Source organism: Maylandia zebra, linkage group LG4 (genome assembly GCF_041146795.1).
Source record: "Maylandia zebra isolate NMK-2024a linkage group LG4, Mzebra_GT3a, whole genome shotgun sequence".
In the NCBI taxonomy this organism is placed as follows: Eukaryota; Metazoa; Chordata; class Actinopteri; order Cichliformes; family Cichlidae; genus Maylandia; species Maylandia zebra.
The window spans coordinates 33,047,021-33,068,192 of record NC_135170.1 but is presented as its reverse complement, the minus strand read 5'-3'; the positions used below and the strand labels follow the sequence as shown (position 1 = coordinate 33,068,192).

Here is a 21,172-nt window from a genome sequence, read left to right as displayed (position 1 = left end):
AAAAGAAAATATTCTTTAGGTTTGGACTCATGAAGTTTTTTTTATTGTTTTATAGAAAGATCAATGAAGCAAATAACCTGTAGAATAATTGATAATAAAGAGGCTTCACTGTGGTTATGATTACCAATAACTTATTTTTCTGTTTCTCTGGATTGCAGCAAAACGTCCAAGCAGCGGTTCTCAAACGTTTTCTCTTGACATGCCTCACAAAGATTCACAACCTACATATTTTTATCAGTTAATACAAAATAAAAAAGTAGCTCTAAAAATTAATCAAGTTTTTTTAATTGGTTGTCCACAGCTTAACAAACAAGGGTTGTACCATCTTGTACAGCAAAAAGATAAAGAAAATAAGCTGTGGAGTAACTGATAAATATAACCTGCAGTGCTAGTTGTGATCCTCTGACTTCGTCTTAATTTAACTTCTTAACTTCCTGGTGAACCACTTTGGCTTAGTCTAAACCAGAAGAAGTTACCGATCTCTCCGTATATGCCCAACAGGTCAAAGATGCAACGTAACTATACCCTAAAAAAGATCCTCATGGTTAATCCCAACTCCAGCCACTTGGTTTTTGTGCCTAAACCTAACCTGCAATTTAACTTGAAGCTGACCCAGCAGTTTTTTTTCCTAACCCTGGCCACTTGTTTTATGTGTCTGACCCTAACTGCCTTTGGTTTGAGGATATCTGGTGCAGTTTCTCATTTTACCCTGATGTGGATCTCCTCCATGTCATCCGCTTCCTCTGGACCTACTTTCAAGGCTTCTTGTTTTCTTTAACGAAGCTCTAAACAGCTCAAATCACTTAAAGTCAGTGGACTGACACGGGAAGAGTCAACAAGATATTTGAATTTTACTAAACCTCACTCAGCACGGTATTTCAGAAAGCCTTTACCCCAGTAAAATTTTCCCATTCTTCTGGAGGATCCTGAGGCGTCATCAGGCCTGAAGAAATAGATCATCTCTTCAAGGAACTCTTAGTCTACTCCACAATCTTCTCCCAGTTGGGTTTACCTGGAAAACCTCCAAAGGATGGCCTCAAGGAGGCCTGATCGAATGTTTGCACCACCACAGCTACTTATGACATAAAGTAGTGGCTCTACTTTGAGCCCCTCACCACATGTTTCAGACTGAGCCAACCTAAGGAGGAAGTGCATTTCTTCTTCTGAGGGGTCACTACCCACAACTCGTAGACATAAATGAGGGTTGGAAAATGGCTGGTCAATCAAAAATGTCATCTTCAGAGTCGGTCTTCTCTTAACCATGATGCTTCCTACACATCATGCTGATCCACTTTCCTATAATCCGTAACATTAAAGCTTCCTCGCAATAACTCTCCCTGAATCGTATGTGTTTGACATAGTTTGAGAACCGCTGCTTTAAAGCACGAGTTAGTGTTTAACCTGGAAACATAATCTGCTCGGGGGAAAATCTGCCTGCAAGTTAAAGAAACCAAACACACCTTTACCTGCTTTTTTATGTGTGTGTTTGTGTGTGTGGAAAAATGAGTAACACGCTACAAGTGCTAATTAGATTTTACTTTTAAACGACTGATAATATTTTCTGGTGTTACAGCAGCAGACTGATGATGAATCTATAGAAGGAAGAACCTGAAACAGCAGAAAACTGAGGGTTAATGTTCAGTCGTTCCTGCGATGAAACAAACGCTGCAACACAAAGACAATTTTCCTTGTTTTGGAAACTTATGTGGATCTGAGACATGCCCACAGGCAGGTACTTCTCTCTAACAAAGTAAACAACTGGGTAACATATTTTGGTTTTGGAGTGTAACATATAAAGCTTCACAGTTTTTTTAAATAGATAGAATTTAAAAATGAATTTGGAAATAGTTCCAGTTGAAGCCAGACGTGAGGGATCACGGAGCGGCTTGGCGGCGCTCTTCGGGGGCTGGTTTACTCCCCCTTTCACCGTTTTTGAGTTTGTTTTTAGAAGCTGGTAAAGAAAAAAAGAGCTTTTAAAACTTGTCTTCCCCCTCTGCCTGCCAGCAAAGCGCCTACAGTCTGAGTTCAGTTTGATTGTCTCCATCCCACAATGAGTCACAAACAAAAAGGAGGAAGTTCGTGTTCCTTTGGTTGGGGGGGAATCCATCCTGTGAGAAATACTGACTTTGGGATGAAGCTCACGCCCTCCGGTATTCCCAAATTGCACTTTATCGTCCACTAACGCTCTTCCTTCAGCAAGTTGCCAAAGTGGAGGCTTTGATGCCTGCTTTGGAGTCCATGTTGGCAACCAGAAGTTTAAGTGTGTCTCCGGATGAGCGAATCAGTTCCCGCCCACTGAAACGAACACACAATAAGTTGGAAGTCAGTTGTTGAGCCTTTCGCTTTACCATGATACCATAATGACGTGTTTTAGATTTCTGCTACTTTCTATTTAAAATGTTTATATTTAGAGTCGAAAGATTAAAAATACAAACAGTGCTGCGATTTCCATGATACCTCACATTAATCTGTGAACTGTTTTCTTAGATGTCTTAAGTTTTCTTTATATGATTTTCTTTTTTGTGCTTTTTATACTTTACTTACATGGTATATGTTTTATTAAGCACAGTTTATCATGTGTTTTGCTGTTGTTAAAGCTTTGGTAACAACAACGGCCTACATGACCTGTGCTGTACCTCAATATGGCTCCACTTCCATGATATGTGCTACTACTTAGATCAACCTTTAAAAACTTTGCACTGCTAATCAATTGTACGTTGACGACATCCAAATAGACTTACATCAGACACCGACTCCTCCTGTCCTTAACTATTGCTAGCTAGCTTTCTTTGCTCGGTCTCTCATGTGTTTATGTTGGACTGAGTTTTTGCAAACATCACAATTGCAATTGATATGCCATCTGTACTTTTACACTCACATGCTATATTCCATCCCGACCAGGCTGACACCGTTCACGGCCAGGATTCGATCGCCCGTTCTGAGTTTCTGACATTTGGCGGCCGGGGACTCGGGAACGACTGACTTCACATAAATGCCGCTCATTCTCAGCGGTGTTTTCTACATGAAGACATAAAAACATGACAAAAAAATGTGATAACTTGGAGCATTGAAGGGATTACAACATTTTTATAATTAAGTTATAATTTAAATCTATATGCCCCTCATATTTGCTAAATATTTTTTCATCCCTGGTGGGAGTAGAATTTTGCCATGATGCTGTAAACACATTAGAGAGGTGGTTAGAAAATTTGTTGATTGAAAGTTTGCTGTAAAAGAGGAGTGACACACTGCAGAAGCTCTGCAGTAAAGCAGAAAAAGATATTTAAGCTCCCAAGAGGAGGATTTGTATTTTTATTACACAGCTTAAAAGATGTCTGTCAGAATCAACAGATTAAAAAAATGACATAAAAAGAAAATGGAAGAAAATCAAGCAAATATTGCGGTGTAGGTGGAACTTGTTACATGTTGGTGTTTTCTGATCATTCTGCCAAACAATTGTTTAACTACGTATTTCGGGATAAGCATAAGGAAGCAAACACATCAGATTCAGTTCATTGTAAGAGTTTTATTGTGTTGTAGCACCTTATTTGTCACAGTGTCATTACAGTGTTAAGCACTGATCTGTAGAGTCTGGACTGCAGGAACATTTAGTGATTAAATGAGAGCTTTCAGCCTTCCAGCAGTTTGCAGTCTGAACTAATTAGTGTCCGATCTCATCAGTTAAACTCACTTCCTCCTGCCTACTACTTTATTTACAAACAGTGATTGTGAATACGTACCGTCCCATCTACGAGTGCCAGCCCGAGACCGTGAGGCCCTTTGTGGAGCTCCACCGCAAACACTTCCTCTCTGTCTTCTTCTTCCTCTGCTGCTGCTTCCTCGTTTCCCGTCTTCCTCCCAACACTTCCACTGGCTAAACAAACACAGACAAACACATCAGATCAAAGAGGCGTCCAGGAGTTGATTCCCACACTGTTCTCCAATAAGTCTGGTGGGTGGAGCTTCTGCATGTACATCACAGACTGAATCTATTTTCAGTCTTTTTCACGCTGCTATAAAAGATGGACGTAGCCACAGTGACGTCAGCCAATGATGCGTGGCCAGAGCGTTAGCTGTTAGGGAAGCTAACAAGCGTTTCACATGACATAATCTGAGGCCTCAAGTGAGCATTAGAGGAACTGCAGATTTTCACATCATTTTATTTTATTTTTGTCCTGAAGTTGCCGCTTGGGGTCGTCCTGTCAAAACACCATCGACAGCAGCCTTCCCCCTCCCCAAAAATAAACCCTGATCCCCCCCCTCCCCCACTGTCTGCCCCCCACGCAGGACCTGCCCCGAACAATACCGCTGCCGATTAAGATTCCACGCACCAACCCAGCTGTAAATTCCCATGACGGATCCGCCGCTGCTTTCCTTCCCTGACATCACCTCCCCTCTGTCATCAAACCTTCACCAATCATCACGCGTACCTGAAACCTCAGAGCTAGATGCAGGCGAGCGCAGGACGAATATAAAAACTCTATTTACATAACTTACAGCATGATGCTCAAACGCTTCATTTTATTCATTTGCTTCATTTTAAAAAACAAAACACTGACAACATCATTATTATTATTATTATTATTATTATTATTATAAGGACAAAACAGAAGAAAACAAAGTTCTTTTTTTGTTTTTTTGCCAATATTCTTAAAGAAAACTTTTAAAAATAGCTTTCCTTGCAGAATGTGTCTCAGTTCTTATGAAGTTATATTCATGCCACATAAAGTTTTCATGTGATTTTGGAGGTTTTAGAAGCTAAACAACTGAAAAAAATAGCCGTTGGTTGTTATCACATGAACTTGGGTAACCTTAACTTTAACTGTCTAGGAAGGGACAAATTTATCACTTCTCATAATGATTTATTTAATACTTGATGAAAATACTGAAGCGTTCAAATTCCCCTGCAATTAGACTGAACAACAATGGGCTTTTATCATAAAACTGTACAGAGAAAAGAAAACTAAAGCTTTTCCTCTTTACTTTGGTCTTAGTTTAATTTACAGTTAAACGTTGCAGATTTTAAAATCATATAGGAATGTGCCAATTATTTTCCTTGGAAACAATTTTATCGTTAGTTCATAAAGGCTAAATAAAAATACCAACAACCCCCCCACACACACACATAAGTGCTTATCTGTAATGGAAGAAGGAGAAGCAGGAAATTATTCAAACAGTGGAAGAAATGAACATTTAACATTTAATGGATCCACCTTTATATAAAAGTATAAACGGTGCAGATTAAACTGAGGGATTTCCTGCCCTTAAGTAGAGAGAAGGTGCCAGATGGCTTAGGTCCAGTGTAATCCTCAAAGCTTCTCAGCAAATTACTTTTGTTAAAAGCGTTAAGAGGGAAAACACAAAGCAACAAGTGACCAATGAGAGTAAAGACGTCTGATTAAGATCAACCAAATCCTGCTTCTGTTGGAGCGCTGAGGCCCACCGGGGCATCTGTCAGCGAGCGCCTTAGCACAGGTGATGAAAAGCGTTCCTGAAGGTTCAGATGTGAGGAATCGTTGGAGCAGATCCTCCTTCCTGAATCCACTACAGCACTTTTAACCATTACAGCCTCTGTTTTATATGCATGTTGTGTCTTTGGTGTGTATTTGGTAAATGTCTTGAGGAAATTTTTCTACCTACTTTGGGACTAAAAACACATCTTAGAGCTGAAGGCAACAAGCAGCTCCAGTGGCTGTGGCTCAAGAGGTGGCGCGAGTCCCCAACTAACAGAAACCCAAATTTCCCCTGAAGGCTCCACCACAGTGTGAGTGTGCGTCATGCCGTGTTGTCCGTCTTTATATACAGTCTCTGGATGTCGTTATTTTTCACAGTTGGGTCGAAAAATGTTTGAAACTTGGAAATTGACTCATTATTTTCTCAGCGACTCCCTCTCACTCCTACAGATGACCTCATGACGGAGGCGTCCATAAACAATAGGGGTGGGAGAGGAAGCTCTCTTTCCTCTGCACAGTGAACCCACCCTGAGCAGCCTTCCACTTGAAATTCCTGACCTCCAGAGTCAGTAAAAGAAGAAGAGGAGGAGGAGGAGGGCGAAGCCACCTTTATGTGGACAAATATGCAGCCGGCCCACAGGGTCAGGCTGCTAAATACTCCCCTAAAGACTTAAAGGGGGTTTGAGAAGGAGACAAAGGTGGGAGTCACCCTGTGTGTCATCTGAATTAAAACGTGCTGCGTGCCAATGAAGCCAAGAAAGAACTACAAAAATGTGGTCAGGTTGTTGGCATGTGCACCAACTAAGGGGGCTCAATCTTTGTTTTAGTGACTGCTGAACATGTTCTACGCTCACTGACAACCAAAAAACCCACTAAAGCATCTGAGAAGCCAGAAAAACATAAGCTGAGCTCTGAAAATGATTTGCAGTACTGATTAACGCTCATATATTTTCATCAATGGCTTCAGGCCCTCGTATCCCACATGGAAGTTGTTGTGTTCTTGAAACATCTTTACAGCAGAAACAAAATATAAATAACTTATATGACAGTAACTTCATACCAAACTTATGGAAGGTGAATGTTTGTTAAAGCCTGATGTTCAGGGTTCAAAGAGTAGATAAATAGATATTTAGAGCTTTGTTTGGGTTTGTATTTACTTGAGATTCAGACTGATACTTCTTTCCTGATTTGTAGCACACTCTTACCTTTCTTTAGTTGGCGGGTGCCCTCCTGCAGGTCAGCCTCCAGCTCAGCCAGCTCCATCCCCTGTGGGGTGTTGGGTGGCGTGAGCAGGCAGGATGGGTCCAGCGCCAGGCTCTTGTGGTAGCCCATGTCGGCCTGTCCTGGGAGGGTGTTCTGCAGCTCCAGGCTCTTCAGCTTCTGGGCCAGGACGGCCTCACAGCTGCTCAGGTCACCGGGAGGGACTCGGGCCTGAGCTGGTTCCGCAGATGTAAGAGAATCTGGGTCTACCGGGTCGGAGACCACCTGTTCGGCGGGATCCTGGGCGACTCTGACCGAGGCCGAGGTCGCAGACTGGCTGTCTGTAGTCGTCTCATTGACAGGCTGAGTTTGGGCAAAGTAAAATTAATCAACAGAAGACGCGGAAACATCAAAGTGTCTCATTTAATGCTGTCTCGTTATGGCGCACAGAGAGCTCGTTACCTGCTCCTCCGCTTCGGGTTCGGCTCGGGTTTCACTGCGAGGAAGCTGGCTGATGAAGTCCTGCAGACGTGCGAGCTGTTCAAACAGCGCCGGCTCCACGATGGGTTTGCCTAGCTCCAGGTGAAACGTGCTGCTGGGCAGGATGAGCGGCGGGTGGTTGTCGAAGCTCTCCAGGATGTCGGCTGCGCAAATGAAGAAGAGGAGAAGGGAAAGTCCAATCACCATCCATCAAAAACAACCTGAACTTCATTACAACTCTAATAAAATTTGATCCTGCATGTTTATGTGGAGCTGCTGGGTTTGGTTTAACGTTGATTAAAAGCAGTACATACACTACAGGCTGTTAAGAAAGGCTTTGCTCACGGGTCACCAGATTGATACCAATTCTTTGTAATCAAGGAGACCAGTAAATTATGTTTTTAATTGTGACGTGCAACCAATCAGTAGCTCTGCAGGCAGCATGTTGCACTAAACCAGAATGGTGACTGTAGAGAGGGCATCAGAGCTGAATCAGGGGCGATCCCCTAGTCACCATCGTTCGCTGCCTACACGGAAAATCTGAAGTCACCACAAATAAAAAGAAATGCAGCTTCATTAAAGCGCAAACTTCTAATACGTCAGCCAAACTGGTGAAAGGTGGTTCTCACAAACAGCTGTAGCTCAGAAGGAGACGTGCCGGCTGAAACATTTTTTTATGGTTACAGCGATAAAAGGGTTGTTTTATCTTCACTTAGTTAAATATTTTGTATCCTTCGCATGATGAATACCTCTCAACAAAATCACTTTGATGGAATCTGGTTAATCTGAAGTTGGAGGTGAAAAAGGTTAGAGTGAGGTGGTGGTGGTGGCTGCGAGTTAACTGTGATTGGTGGAAACAGGCTGACAGGCCAGGATTACTCTCCACCGTACGCCCACATTAATCCTGCCAATGTTCATTTTTTTTCTCAGTTTCAGCTCGTTAAGCGGAGTCTTGCTCCCCCGATGAAGAAGCTTCACTCCAGCAGCTCTGAGTTAGAGTGTAAATCTTTTAACTCTGAAGTTTGCTCGACTTTCTGGAATAGTTTTGTTATCAGTTCATTTGCAAAACTAACAAGATATAATTAACAATTCATTTTTTGAAATAATAATCTTTATATTGATTATTGATTATTATATTGATTTATATTGATTGACATCTGAAATCCATGTTTTTTTTACATTTATATTTTAACTTTGATTTTTGTTGAGATTGACAGCTTTGGGCCTCTGTAAATGTTACACCTCTACACCTCGACCTCTAAATAAATATGCACAAAACCATGAAAGGAGACGCGCTCACAGCTGCACAGGATAAATACCTGACAATATAGTGAGTATAACAATAAACAGGCGTCGTCAGCTGATGTTTCAGGAATTTCAAGATTGCTTCTCAGCTGCTGAGGAGAGTCTCTTCTTCTCTTTTTGTTTTTTAATCACATTATTAAACCTGCTGCCTGCCCTGTTATTTATAATGACATATTCCTCAGTCAAAATTGTCTGACAACAAGTTTGAGCATGCAAAGCTGCACAACAGGTCGTTCTGATTCCTCCTGAGTGAGGAGTCTGATTACTGCAGTTTGCTGTAAACAAGGTCGTCTTGTAGGGAGGACAAAACTGAAAATGTTTCTAGTAACAAAACAACACTTGCAGTATGAAGAACTTCACAAAAACTGCATTAAAATGCACTTTGTCAGCTCTTTGTCACAGCCTTTTAATTATGAAATCCAAGCAAAAGTAACGGGAACTGTTGATGACAGGAGAATGTATTAGGCAGTTGCATTTATTATTCATTCCCAATAAAAGTTATTACAAAAAAGGCATCACAGTTAGCCAAAACCCAATGTGATGTTTTTACATTTGTAAATATGAAACATTCAAATATTTGCATACATATTAGGGGCATTAGAAAAATATATTTTTTTGTGCTAATTTGCTTAATCAGAAAATGTTGGTTTATTTTTCTGATTGGCAGCAGCTGAAGAACAGCAGCTCGTTCATACCTGCCACGAGTCAATTAACAACATTCTTCTCAAAGGTGCTAAACGCTCTCAATTACAGACGAGGTTTGGCTCTTTGAAGTTTGAGATGAGTCCAAACTCATCGTTTTTCAGCCTGCAGGGTTACTTTAGTGATGGGCCGTGCTTTAGCCCTAAAACAGAAGGTTTTCCTAAACCTGACTAAGATGTTTTTAAGGCCCGAAAAAACCAAAACATAAAGGTCTGACTAGGCCACTGCTAACCCTCCAACCTCATAACCTTTGCAGGCCTCTAAAATTGATCATTTAGAATCTGTGCATTAAGTTAATCCTTAGAACGATTTTAACTAGAAACTGCTCGTTAAATCGACTGTTATTAACTATACTGGGGCCCAAATGCTCCAAGTGTCTGTTCCAAAAAAAAAAAAACAATCTCTGAGTAGCACTGAGATTTAAAAACACTTCAAATTCTTTCAGTTACAATAAATCGATCAGTGTGGCTGTCCTCTCAGGTGTTACAATAAAATAGAGAGAATTTATGGGGCTATGACTCATGTTAGTAGTAAGAAGAAAAACTTGACATGACTTTGAAAGCATTAATATAACTTTGGATGTAGCAGCAGCGAGGTTTGGAGGGTCGCTGAGGTCAGACGGGTTGACTTACAGTGCTGTGCTTCCTAAAGAAATATGGTTAGGCTCTTAAACACATTAGCAGAGGGAAGATTTATGAGAATTGGAGGATAGAATGAAGGTTAACTTGTTCTCAGGAAAAGTGCATGTAGAGACTCAAACACCATAATATGGCAGGAAGAAGACACTGAGAAGGGCCAAACTTGAGCTAAGAAAACATCTGTGATGATCCGTCCACAACAGCAATTCTTTCTGAAGCATTCAAATATTTGGTGTTTGGGACACTGTGAGCCCGTGGGCTGTAGTTACACAGAGAACTAAAAACGTGCTGCACACGAACAGAGCTGGTAAAAAGCCGGACAGGCTAAAAATGACCACAGACGGGACACAAGGCTGCTACGTCATCATTCAGTAAGTCTGTTCTTTACCCGTTCTGAAGGCGTCCTCTGCATCACCCAGTGACGGGCTCCATCCGGGGGGGCAGGCCTTCCCAGAGTTGTACTCCCTCAACATGTGGTGAAGCTGGGCGGGTTTCAGAGCAGAGAACTCGGTCCTGAGAGAAACCCAGGATGCCTGGAAGGACATAAAACGACAAAGAAAAGACAAAAACATCAATAAACACGAGGCAAAGCTCCTCTGAAGCTCTTCATGGGTTAAAATATGGGTTCATAAAAGAATTTCCCTGATGCTTTAGTTTTAAGTAGGAGTCATAAAAGCTCCTTATTGGACTGTATTTTTCCCATCATGCTTCCATATGAGCAACTCTCTCATTTACATGCAAAGTATTCTAAACTAACTAGATAACATGCAAACAGGAAGCTGTGGTAACACGGCCTCATGGGAAAAATGTGTCCACAGTAGCACTTAAAGTTTCAGTTTTTCTTGTGTTTACTCTCCAGTGAGAGGTGCGCGCTAAGTTTCACTAATCAACTCGTCCTGCTTGTTCTGTGCAGCGTGAGAACTGTAAACTCGCCTTTATCTCCACACTCTTAGCGGGAAAGTCCACATCGTGAAACATGGTGATCGCCTCACAGCTGCAGCCACTCAAGCACACTTAAGACAATATTTGATATTTGATCTTTTGATGAGTGCAGCAGTATAAGGATACAGGTGAGTCACCTGGTTGTGTTATTGAACCTACGGAGTCCAAAAGGATCAAAATTAAATACTTAAAAAAAACATTATCCTTATAAACATTAGTTTAGTTTGTCTTTGTCTTCTTTGTACGATGAGCAGAATCCCAGAAGGAGATGTGCTTGTTCAGCTGCACAGGCCTTAACGACAGACAGACGCTGATAATGAGTGTTTTTCCGAAACATCGGGTGATGTCATCCTGCCAGCTGATCTGAGCTGAGCGTCTGCTGAAGGTAGCTCGAGGACACGGAAACAGGCGAGTCGCCTGGCTGCGTCATAGTGTGTTTGAAGTCCAAAATGATGCAAAATTAACAAAAACATAACCAAATCATACTCAATCATCTTTGTCCTTTTTTATTTTATTATATCCTTTTTGTTTTGTTAGTATGATGACATGTTATGACATCACTCTGCCTGCTGATGTTCCTGAAACACAGAGGATTCCTTCTGCTGGAAGTAGCTTGAGGATATGGAAACAGGTGATTCACTGCATACTAGTCATGCATCTGTTACAGGACAAACTTTACAAACATGACACCTTTCATTCGGCCTGCTCCCACTTGAACTACTGAAGGTAAAGACAGTGCTCAGACTTGCTGGGGCCAACAGAAGCTGGAAGCTGCTCGGCCACAGAGACGCCACGCTGAGCCGAGGAGAAGAAGATGAACTTTAAGTTCCGCTTACAAACAACCCAAACTTTAAAAATGTCTCATTTTTAAAGATGTCTGAGATTTAATGTCCCCCTAAAATAAGGCCCTCCAGATGCCATGTTCTCTGGCACAACAAGCGACACCACTTCCCACATCTGGTAATTTACAGCTGTGCCAGCGAGCCACTTCAGCTCTTAGCAGCTCCAGATGGAAAAGCAGAAATCTTCAGAGGGTGTGCCGTTTAGCGGCAGCCACCAAGCGACCTCATGCCAGGGGGGAGGGGCGGCGAGAAGCAGCAACTCCGAGGCAGAAAAGACAAAACGCTGCGCCCGTCAGATGAGTCATGGGTGGTGCTGCGCGTCATGCAGTAAAAACAGGTGTCAGCCTCGCAGTGTGAAACCAGAGTTATGGTTCAATAATGTTTCCGTTTTTTAAACTGGGTATATGAAACACAGAGAGTGTACATCATGTTCTTTAATAATCAATAAGTGTGCTGTAGATGAAAGACTTCTTGAGGTTATGCACTGGTAAAAATAATGGTTGTTTTATATGACTGAGGTTATTTAAAGACAAACCATGTGACCTCAGACTGACACAAGAAGGCCTAAATATAAACTCCTTACCCGCCCACCCCTCAGTCAGGGCCAGCTTAAACTGCCCTCGTGTCCTTAAGTAACGTTAACTAACTGAATGACCTTCTAGGTGCTTTGTACCTGGGGAACTTTGCAGGTCCGTTTCCCTTCAGTGGCTCAGTGTTTAATAACATACTAAGTGAGAGCTCAGCTTCCTTCTTAGAGTAAACAGGATCTGAATAGGTAGCTATGTGAACAGCCTGCTTAAGGACGGACTAAAGTGGCGAGCTACCGCAGCACCACACAGGCTGAAGTGTAGACACAAATATGAGCAGGTTGTTCTCCGATTGTCTGTCAGCCTTTAAGATGATTTTTCTCCGCTCTGTGTTTGAACAGCTCCTTAAACGAGGCCTTAACCTGATAATTTCTGAAGTGTTAGTCCGAGCAAACAGGATATCCTCATCACAGCCAAGTGAAGTCAGCCACACCTTCACTGGCAGTGTGACATCAGGGTTTAAAACATTTTAGTGTGTTTACTCTGTTTCCTCATACTGCAGCTGTTCTCAAGGGGACAATAACCACAAAGCAAGAGCGTGCTTCCACAGACAGCACTGGACTCGGCTCTGTGGCAGTGCTGTCAAACATGTGGCCCGGGGGCCAGAACAGGCCTGACAGTGCGTCTGATTCAGCCCGCTGTATGTTTTCTTTTTTCTTTTAATATGATGTCGGTTATTTTGTGGTAAAACAGAAATCCTTTCTTCTTCTTTCATTTTTTCTGTTGCTTCTTCCCTTTCAATGCTCATTTTCTTCATTTTTCGTTCCGTCTTTATTTTTCTAATTTATCTATTTTCTTTCTTTTTTACTCTTCTCTCTTTTGTTCTTTCATTTCTTTCTCTCCTTCATTTCATTTTCCTTTTGTTCCTTTCTTTGTGTCTTTCCTTTATTCTTGTATTTCCTCTGTTCCTTCGCTTGCTTTTCGTTGTTTTTCTCCTCCCCCTTTTATCCTTCTTTCCTTTGTGTGCCCCTTCCCTTTCCTCCTTCTCTTCTCATAACTGGTTTTTACTCGTCCAGTTTAAGATCAAACTGGTCTGTAAGGGGACCACAATCTAAAATGACTGACACGCTGCTCTGCGGTGTTACTGGTCACCATAATGTTTGACAGAAGGAGCCAAGAGTTTGGAAAATGTAATTGAGCTTTAGATTTCCCCAAAAATGGAAAGTTTTAAATGAGCCAGAAACATTTAACTCGTATACATTAGAGGAAATACTCGGGCTGGCGTAAACGTGACTCTGCCGCTCGGCTACACCCGCCTGCGGTAAGACAAACAGGAAAGGAAAAGAGGATGTCCTCTGACCTGCAGCAGGGTTTCTTTGGGTGTGGCCAGCAGATTGACAGCAGCAGAGAGCTTCTGGAAAAACTCTGTGGCCAGATCACCCAGACCGATGCTCTGGATCCAGTCCATCAGCAGGTCCAGGTTGGCCCGGATCTGCACGCCTCGGGACCACTGATAGAACCCAGCGACAGATCCTGAACAACAACAGAGAGAGGACATGAATGATATTTAAGTTTATTTGCACGTCAGCTTTCATTAGAAGTTAAAGAAAGAGAAGCATAAACATTCTCATACATATAAAAGAGCAAAATAAGACAAAATATGAGAAAACAATAAGAAGACAGACTACATAGAAACTCACAGTTAATATTATATTATGTGCATTAAATGAGAAATAACAGATCTTACCTCTCTCCATGAGGGTGTTGAAGAGCGATGCATTGATGAAGAAGAACAGGTAGGCGCAGAGCTGTAACGCGATGTCTGGATGCACCTGGAAGGCCGTCAGCAGCTTCAGCGCCTCCTTCAGGACCTCCAGGATGCTCTCAAGACCATCGGGCACTCGCAGCTGACCGCTCTCTGAGAAAGGGTTCCCATCCAGCAGGCCAGACAGGGCTGAATACATGCTCTGTGGAGGGGGTAGGAGACATCATGAACTACTGACATGAACTCCCTTTGTTATGCTGTGACTCAAGAAACAACTGAAAGCATGTAATGGCACATTAGGGCCCTCTGAAGGTAAAAACAGTAAAAATAGTGAATTTACAAAAAAGGGCAAATTTAAATACGCAGAAAAACTTGCGTATTTTTTTCTAAAAGGCTAATTTATAAGTAATTACACAAAGAGAGGTGCAACACAAATCACGTGTAAGGTGTGCAGGACATCATAATAAGACAGGAAGGCATTCACAGAGTGAACAGGAAGCCCTGCAGAAAAGCCCGAGGCTCACGGCACAAAGGGCAGCTGTAGAGACATGAATAGCCCAATGCTGCAGTTACACCACAGTTTGACTTATTTCAGACACACATGCGAGTATTTTAAGGGCCCTTTTCTTTCCTGATAAACTAAAGTCTTTTTCACACCGTTTTTGGCTCTCCTAGAATAAAGTCTGTTTTTTCTGCTAATTTGCTCAAAGAATAAACTTAAAGCATAATTTCACGGTTATACTTGCATCTCATTTTGTTCTTGGTGCTTCTATATGTCTCACTGAACAAGAGCACCTGTTGAATTGTTGATCGGAGCCTCTTTTTTTTAAACTTGTAAATCTGTGCCGTGCCCAGAAAAGCTAACTAAACACTCAAAAATGATTCATACAACATAATCTGTTTATAACAGTTTCATTCTCCCACAGATTTAATGACTGTATGGTAGTGCTATATTTGCAGCATTCATAACCCAAACATGACCCTCCCTGCTGTTTGTGTGGAAAACGTGGGCATTTTTCTGATCTCCTAGAAAGTGAACTCGATGCTGAAAATCTGAGGCTGCATGGCAGCAAGTTTGTATTTACTTTGAGCTCAAAAATCCACCTGCAGCTTGAAGGAAGCAGACTCTACACTGACAGATTTACAGTGTAGATAAATAAACCTGCAAGCTTTTCGTACTGAATACTACCTCGCCGTCAGCTCTTATCACTCCTCGTGCTGCTGCTTAGACAATTCTGCCATTGTTTCACACGCATGACATCAACCGCTGCCTCATCAAACACACCAACACACTCACACAACATGACTAAGATAATGAGCTCAGACACGCTGACAGAGGCCGTAACCCTGCATGCCTGAGGCAACAGGTCAGCTGATAGTTTACAGTGAAACACAGCAGACCTGCAGGTGTTGAGCTGGGCTGATGGTTTAAAATTACTTTCTGTGCACATAGATGCCTTTTTTCTGCTTCTTTAACACATTTTTTCCACAGTTTTATTTACAGTGTAGTCACAAATAGCTTTAGCAGGGAGAAAAAGAAGAACTGAAGAGTCATACTTCACAGGAAATTAACAAAAAGACCCTTTTTGACTCCTCCTCCCTTCCTTTTTGTCTTTTGGGTGTTTCTCATATGACAACTTGTCTTCCTCTGCAGGAAACAGACTCACAGCCGCTAATCCTCCCTTTCTCCAACAGAAAAACAGTCAAGTGAAACATGTATAAGTAATACATGTCAAGACAATTCAGAGTACATTATATTCTCAGTAAAGGTGGAGCTGAGTGAATACAGAGCCTCAAAAGTGATAAATTAATGTCTGACAAACAAAACACTTTATAAGACTAAAAACATACAATAAGAGAATTATATTTTCAGAAAGTCATTCGAAAAATCTTTGAGTAAACAAAACAGGACAGGCTGTTCCTGCTTCCTTCCTCAGAAGTTGCAGGGTTGTGGCGGTGGTGCAGTTTCTACTCATAAAAATCCTCAACATCCCAGACTGGTTTCAGATTTGTAAAAATATGCTGTCTGGCATTTTATCTCTAAGAAGGCAATTATTAAAGTTAAAAACAACTGAAATTCCAACCCCTCCCCCCTTTTTAAAATCTCTAACATTAACATATGAGTTGTAGTGTCTTATGCTCAGATTTAAGGTGGATTATCTTTCTCTGTCAGTCTTCCACTGCTAAATTCTTCACATTTAATGTTTTCTAAAATAAAGCTCAAACACCCAATCCAATGAACCTTAATCCACCATCATTTTGGAGTGGACAAGAGCTTTAAATGTTTGTGCTTTAATGTTGACTGGATTTGGTGTAAACCAGACAGCCTTAGAGTGCCACTTCAGCCTGGGAAAGTCACATAAAATCAGCCTAGGAGTGTCTCATCAGGCTGTAAAACTACAAACCCGACTGCTGTCAAATCCAAATCCAGACACAAGATGATTCCCAACATTCACAAGTCTAAATCAAAGAGTGTGCCCAGAGGTTTTAAGGGTTTAGAATAAATTATCTTCCTAACATCTGTCAGTTTCTCACGTTTCCCTTTACAGTATCTTGTGGTGTTCCTCAGGGCTCTATTTAAGGGCCATGTTTTTTTTATCCATCCATTTTATTCTTTTTAACCCTTTCAAGCATAGTGGTCACTACAGTGTACAGCTATTCAAAGGCTGTTTTCTTGTATTTGATGATATACTTGCACATAAACACAACACAGAGTGAATATTATTTGTGCGTTTGTCAAATTCATAAGTCAAAACATATGTTGTCCACCTAAGTGTACATGTATAAAACGCTCTGAAAAGTACATATTAAAAAAAAAAAGAGTTCAAAACTCTGTTTTTCATGCCTGAAGATGAATAAAAATACTTAAGAAAAAAAATCCTGATTGAGGTTGTCATAATTCATGCATGAAAGGGTTATGGTCACGGGGATGCTGGAGCCAGCTGTCACAGGGATGACACAGACACAGTCAGCCCATTACCCTCACATTGACACCTTCTGGCGATTTAGAGCCGCCAATTAACCGAAGATGCAAGTCTTTGGACTGTGAGAGAAAGAGAGTACCTGGAGTGAACTCATGGGAAGAACATGCAAACTCCACACAGGAAGGCTTCAAACCATGCTCTCTAGCTATGAGGTCACACTGCTAACCACCGTATCCCCGTGAAATAACAACATAGAATTCATGCCTGAGACTATAAAGACCTAAAAAAACTGTTTGTAATAGATGCATGTGGACATGTTGTTAAAGTCTGTTGGTTATCACATCTTAACCTGAAGTTGAATCTTACAGTTACAGCTGCATATTTTTAACTTGGGCAGATGCAGATTTACCACTTTTGGCTTTGCATCATTGGGCGTCTTTGCACAGCAATTGCCAGATATGTTCTGGTCAGTCCTGCTGATTATGAACATGAAAATGTGTTTTTCATTTTGTTTGCTGCATTTTTCTCGACGTTTAATTTTGCTTTTCAAAATATTCTGTCATGTAACTCGAAAGCTGGAGAACATTTTCACATTGTGGGTCTGCTTTTGTTAATCAACAAACCAAAGTGACCCAGAGAGAGAAGACTGTGTTTATGTTGCACTCAGTGGAAAACAGTGTATTTAAGACATTTAAAACATTTTAAAGACCAGCAGACACCATCTAATTATCTTTTTGACAAAAACAGCGACAAGCTGGTTTGCTTTTAATTGTTCAATTTTATGTCAGATATTCTCCATCCACCATCAGCTGTGTCCTGGCTAAAGAGCCACATTTACACTAATTATGTTTTCATTTAGTCTGCAAAATAATAATTCCGCTGTTCATTTTTGTTTGTGTTTAAATCCTCTATAAACCACACTAAAACACACCTGCTGTTCTTTAAAGCGTTTTGCAATGTAGCTTCAACATTAAAGAAAATGCTCACATTGCAGTTCTGGTTTATGTTATTTAACAAACCAGTGTAGCCTCGAGGGAGAGGACTGTGTGTGTGTTTATGTCGTGGTCAGTGGAAAAGACACTCGCTCAGTATCTCACAGGCCTTTCCTGCCTGAGAGTTTGTGTTTCCATTCTGTTATTGTGTTTTCTGTCTGGACAACGCTCAATGAAAACAGAATACGCTGTTTGCACTAGACTTCCTGGTTCATGTGTGACCAACACTGAGATTAGAGAGGCCAAAGGAGATGTGATGTAATTTTTATGTGAGCTCTTTATGTTATCAGGCCAACCTTTGTTAGGTAGTAGACGGTCTGCTGGAAGGTGAACATGATGACTTCCTCCAAGACTGTCATGGCTTCCTCGCAGGCTGTCCGAGTGGATGATATCTCAGAGTCAAGCAGACCTGTAGAGACATACAAATAAGTCTTAACAGCACACACACAAACACAGACAGCGGTGAGAAGGATGAATGCCCACCTTCATCCTCCTGGTCCAGCCTCCATGGCAGCAGCTGTGGGACTTCATGCTGGATGAAGTGCAGCAGTTCGATGGAGTTAGCCATCCACAGCACCAGCGGCTGCAGGCCCGGGATCAGCTCCTTCATACTGAGCAGCTGCAGCTGCTCCGACTGCTCGTCGCCAGAGCTCCTGATATAAAACAACCAGTGGGAGATTAGATCTGAAGCAAGCCTGAGAAGACACTGTGAGCTGTCTATAAACAGAAAAAGGTTGTTACAAAGACCCAAGTGTCCGTTCAACAAATGTGATATTTATTGTATTTTATTGAACTACTTTAACTTTTATGTTCTTGTGTTTAATGAAAATTTTAATTTACTGGTTTTCTGGATAAATAAACTCCATCTTATCCTATCCATTCACTCTTAACTTCCCCGTTAAGGTTTAACATTTAACTGATTAGTACTTTGATAACCAGTCACGTGTTGTTTTGGGAGGTTTGAGTTTACTAAACAATTAAATGTGGGATGTTTTAAAAATCAAGCAATTACTATTAATTCTGCAGATTAACTGATATTTAAACTTACTATACGTATGTTTTGCCTCCAACATGACAGCCATGCTAGTCAGTAGTCTTTGGTTATCTAGTATAAAAAGTGGTCTCCATGTCTGCTTGCTTCAAACCATTTACAGTTAACTTCCTTTTTAATTTCTGCAAATCAGCAAAATACTGTGCGTGGTTAAGCACAGTTAAACACAAGTTCCTGCTCCACTTCAAGAAGCTGCGTTTTGTCTTTTCCCAATAAAATGAGTCAAAGTTTCTGATTTGTGATGGACTAATTAGTTAACTGACTGAAAGCAAATGTAGGAGGTGTTTTTATGGGTTTGTTATGACTCGCTGTGTTTTCTACTGCTACACAGCTGTTCGCTCTACATGTCATGTAGGTCATATGATCCTTTGGATTCCTCCCTTTTATCGAAGCCCACACAATGACCTCTGACTCAGAATCTGTTGACCTTTGATAGCTTTTCTCTTGCTGAGACAGACAGTTTTTAATTCTCATGATTATTCGTGATCACAACACAAACTTAGCTTTTTGTGCACAACCTAAAATTAAAATAACTTAACCCTTTTCTAGAGGATCATGTTAGTTTCATTCAGAAAGTATAAGAGGACATATATCTTGTACTCACATTTCTGGCTGGATTGCTGCAAGTTCCTTTGTCTTCTCCTAAGGGGGACAAAACACAGATAAGACATTATTTCATGGCTGCTTTAAGTTTACTAATGGGATGTAATGGGATGGAAAGCTGCTGTCAGGATATCCGAACATAAAGCAGTGTCAGTTTTGCTACTGAAAAGCATGGATACAGGCATTTTTGGCCTTATTGCACATGCAATAGGAGTGGATGACCATTTAAATGAGTCATACAGATGTGATTTGATAATGTTTGTTGCACACAATTTACTGTAAATTGTACTAAATTTTATTCCCCAAAAAGTATGTTTTATTTTCCGCGTGATGCAGCTGTGACAGGAATGTTGATTTCTTTGGAAAGCCAGGGGAAGTTGTTATCAGAATGAGTGCGTAATTATTGTAGATGGAAGGCTCAAAGCTGTGAGCAGTGCCTGGGCATTTGGTTCTGTCCTGCAGCTCTTCATTCAGTCCTCAGTGTGAATGTTTAGAGTCAAATCTCACATATTTCAGGTCCTTAAAACTGAACCTAACAGAGCAGAGATCAACTGAACCTGATAAAGAGCGTTACTTACAAAGTATAAAGGCAACCAAATTACTTTTTCTAGTATTTAGTGACAATTTCTAAACAAAAATTGCTCCATAATGGAAACTGCAGAGCGCACAATAGCATCTGTGTGATTTTTCTCAGCGGTGCACACATACACAGAGCTCTGCGACATCAAAAATGGACTTTAAAACTTCTTCTAAATCTTCTTTCTAGTATCAGAGCTGTTAGATTTTTAACCTTAACCTTTTTAACCTTATTATCACTCTCACATTTGAAAACCCTAACCCCAAGCAAAAAAAGAAAAAAACTGACTGGAAACCCAACTGCCAAATAATGCTTTGGTCATTAGATTTAACGTGCTGCCGAGTTTTTGTCCTTACCCATGTAATGAGCTGGATCTGATTGGACAGCTGAAGCAGCAGCTGTCTGAAATGCGTCAGCTCAAATGTGGAGGCTGAGTGCTGGATGCAGAGACTCAGCAGGAAAGCCGGTGTCAGCTTCGGTTCATTCCCACTGGGGTCCAACATGTCCAGGATCTGTTGTAGGACTCTTTCCTCCTGGTCGAGTTCATAGCTCAGCGAAGCCTCAGTGCCCTCCAGGTCTCTCCAACGAGGAGGTAAAGGCTTTCTCTGGAGCTTTTTCCTAGCCACCAAGGAGCCGCATGAAAAACAAGAGGTCTTTGAGTCAGAGTTTGGGCAGAGTCTGGTCATCCAAGGAGGCGTGTGGAGTGATCCTGGTTTGCTTGTAGGATCCTTAAACATGAACAAGTAGTGTTTCCCCAAGCCAACCAAATCTCCTGGATTCAGTTCAACCTCCTCTTTAAGGAGTAAACCATTTCGGGTCACGGGAGCTCCATGAAGGGGCTTCAGCATCGTCAGCGCCTTTCTGTGCTCTCCTCCTGTGGAAGTTTGGCTGTTAGAGTCCAGTCGTCTGACACAGCAGTGCTGTGGTAACACATCTGGAGCAAACAGGAGGATGTCCACCTTCAGCCTCTCCTCATCTTCTCCAGTGTGATGCTCCCTGCAGCAGCCAAAGATGGTGGTGGTCCCACTCATGAGATAGATGACAAAATCCTGCAAAAAAAAAAGAAAAAAAAAGAAGACATTTGTATCAAATGTTTCGCACAATAAATTCAGCTGCAAATCTGGCAGATCAACTGCTTCGGTTTCCATTGTAATATCCCCCGTTTACGCTG

General features: G+C 41.5%; 1 protein-coding gene across 1 annotated transcript in view; it reads right to left on the bottom strand.

Moving 5' to 3' along the window:
• Window positions 1-11: 11 nt before the first annotated feature.
• Window positions 12-21,172, bottom strand: part of radil2a (Ras association and DIL domains 2a) — a 28,730-nt gene continuing 7,569 nt past the window's right edge. The window contains exons 5-16 of the mRNA XM_004556348.5: window positions 20,358-21,050; window positions 19,426-19,463; window positions 18,254-18,423; window positions 18,067-18,179; window positions 13,837-14,056; window positions 13,450-13,622; window positions 10,167-10,311; window positions 7,116-7,297; window positions 6,659-7,016; window positions 3,741-3,874; window positions 2,879-3,018; window positions 12-2,295 (exon numbers count right to left, since the gene is read on the bottom strand). Of these exons, the coding sequence (XP_004556405.2) occupies window positions 2,193-2,295; window positions 2,879-3,018; window positions 3,741-3,874; window positions 6,659-7,016; window positions 7,116-7,297; window positions 10,167-10,311; window positions 13,450-13,622; window positions 13,837-14,056; window positions 18,067-18,179; window positions 18,254-18,423; window positions 19,426-19,463; window positions 20,358-21,050 (2,469 nt within the window). The 3' untranslated portion in view covers window positions 12-2,192. The remainder of the gene's footprint in view (window positions 2,296-2,878; window positions 3,019-3,740; window positions 3,875-6,658; window positions 7,017-7,115; window positions 7,298-10,166; window positions 10,312-13,449; window positions 13,623-13,836; window positions 14,057-18,066; window positions 18,180-18,253; window positions 18,424-19,425; window positions 19,464-20,357; window positions 21,051-21,172) is intronic.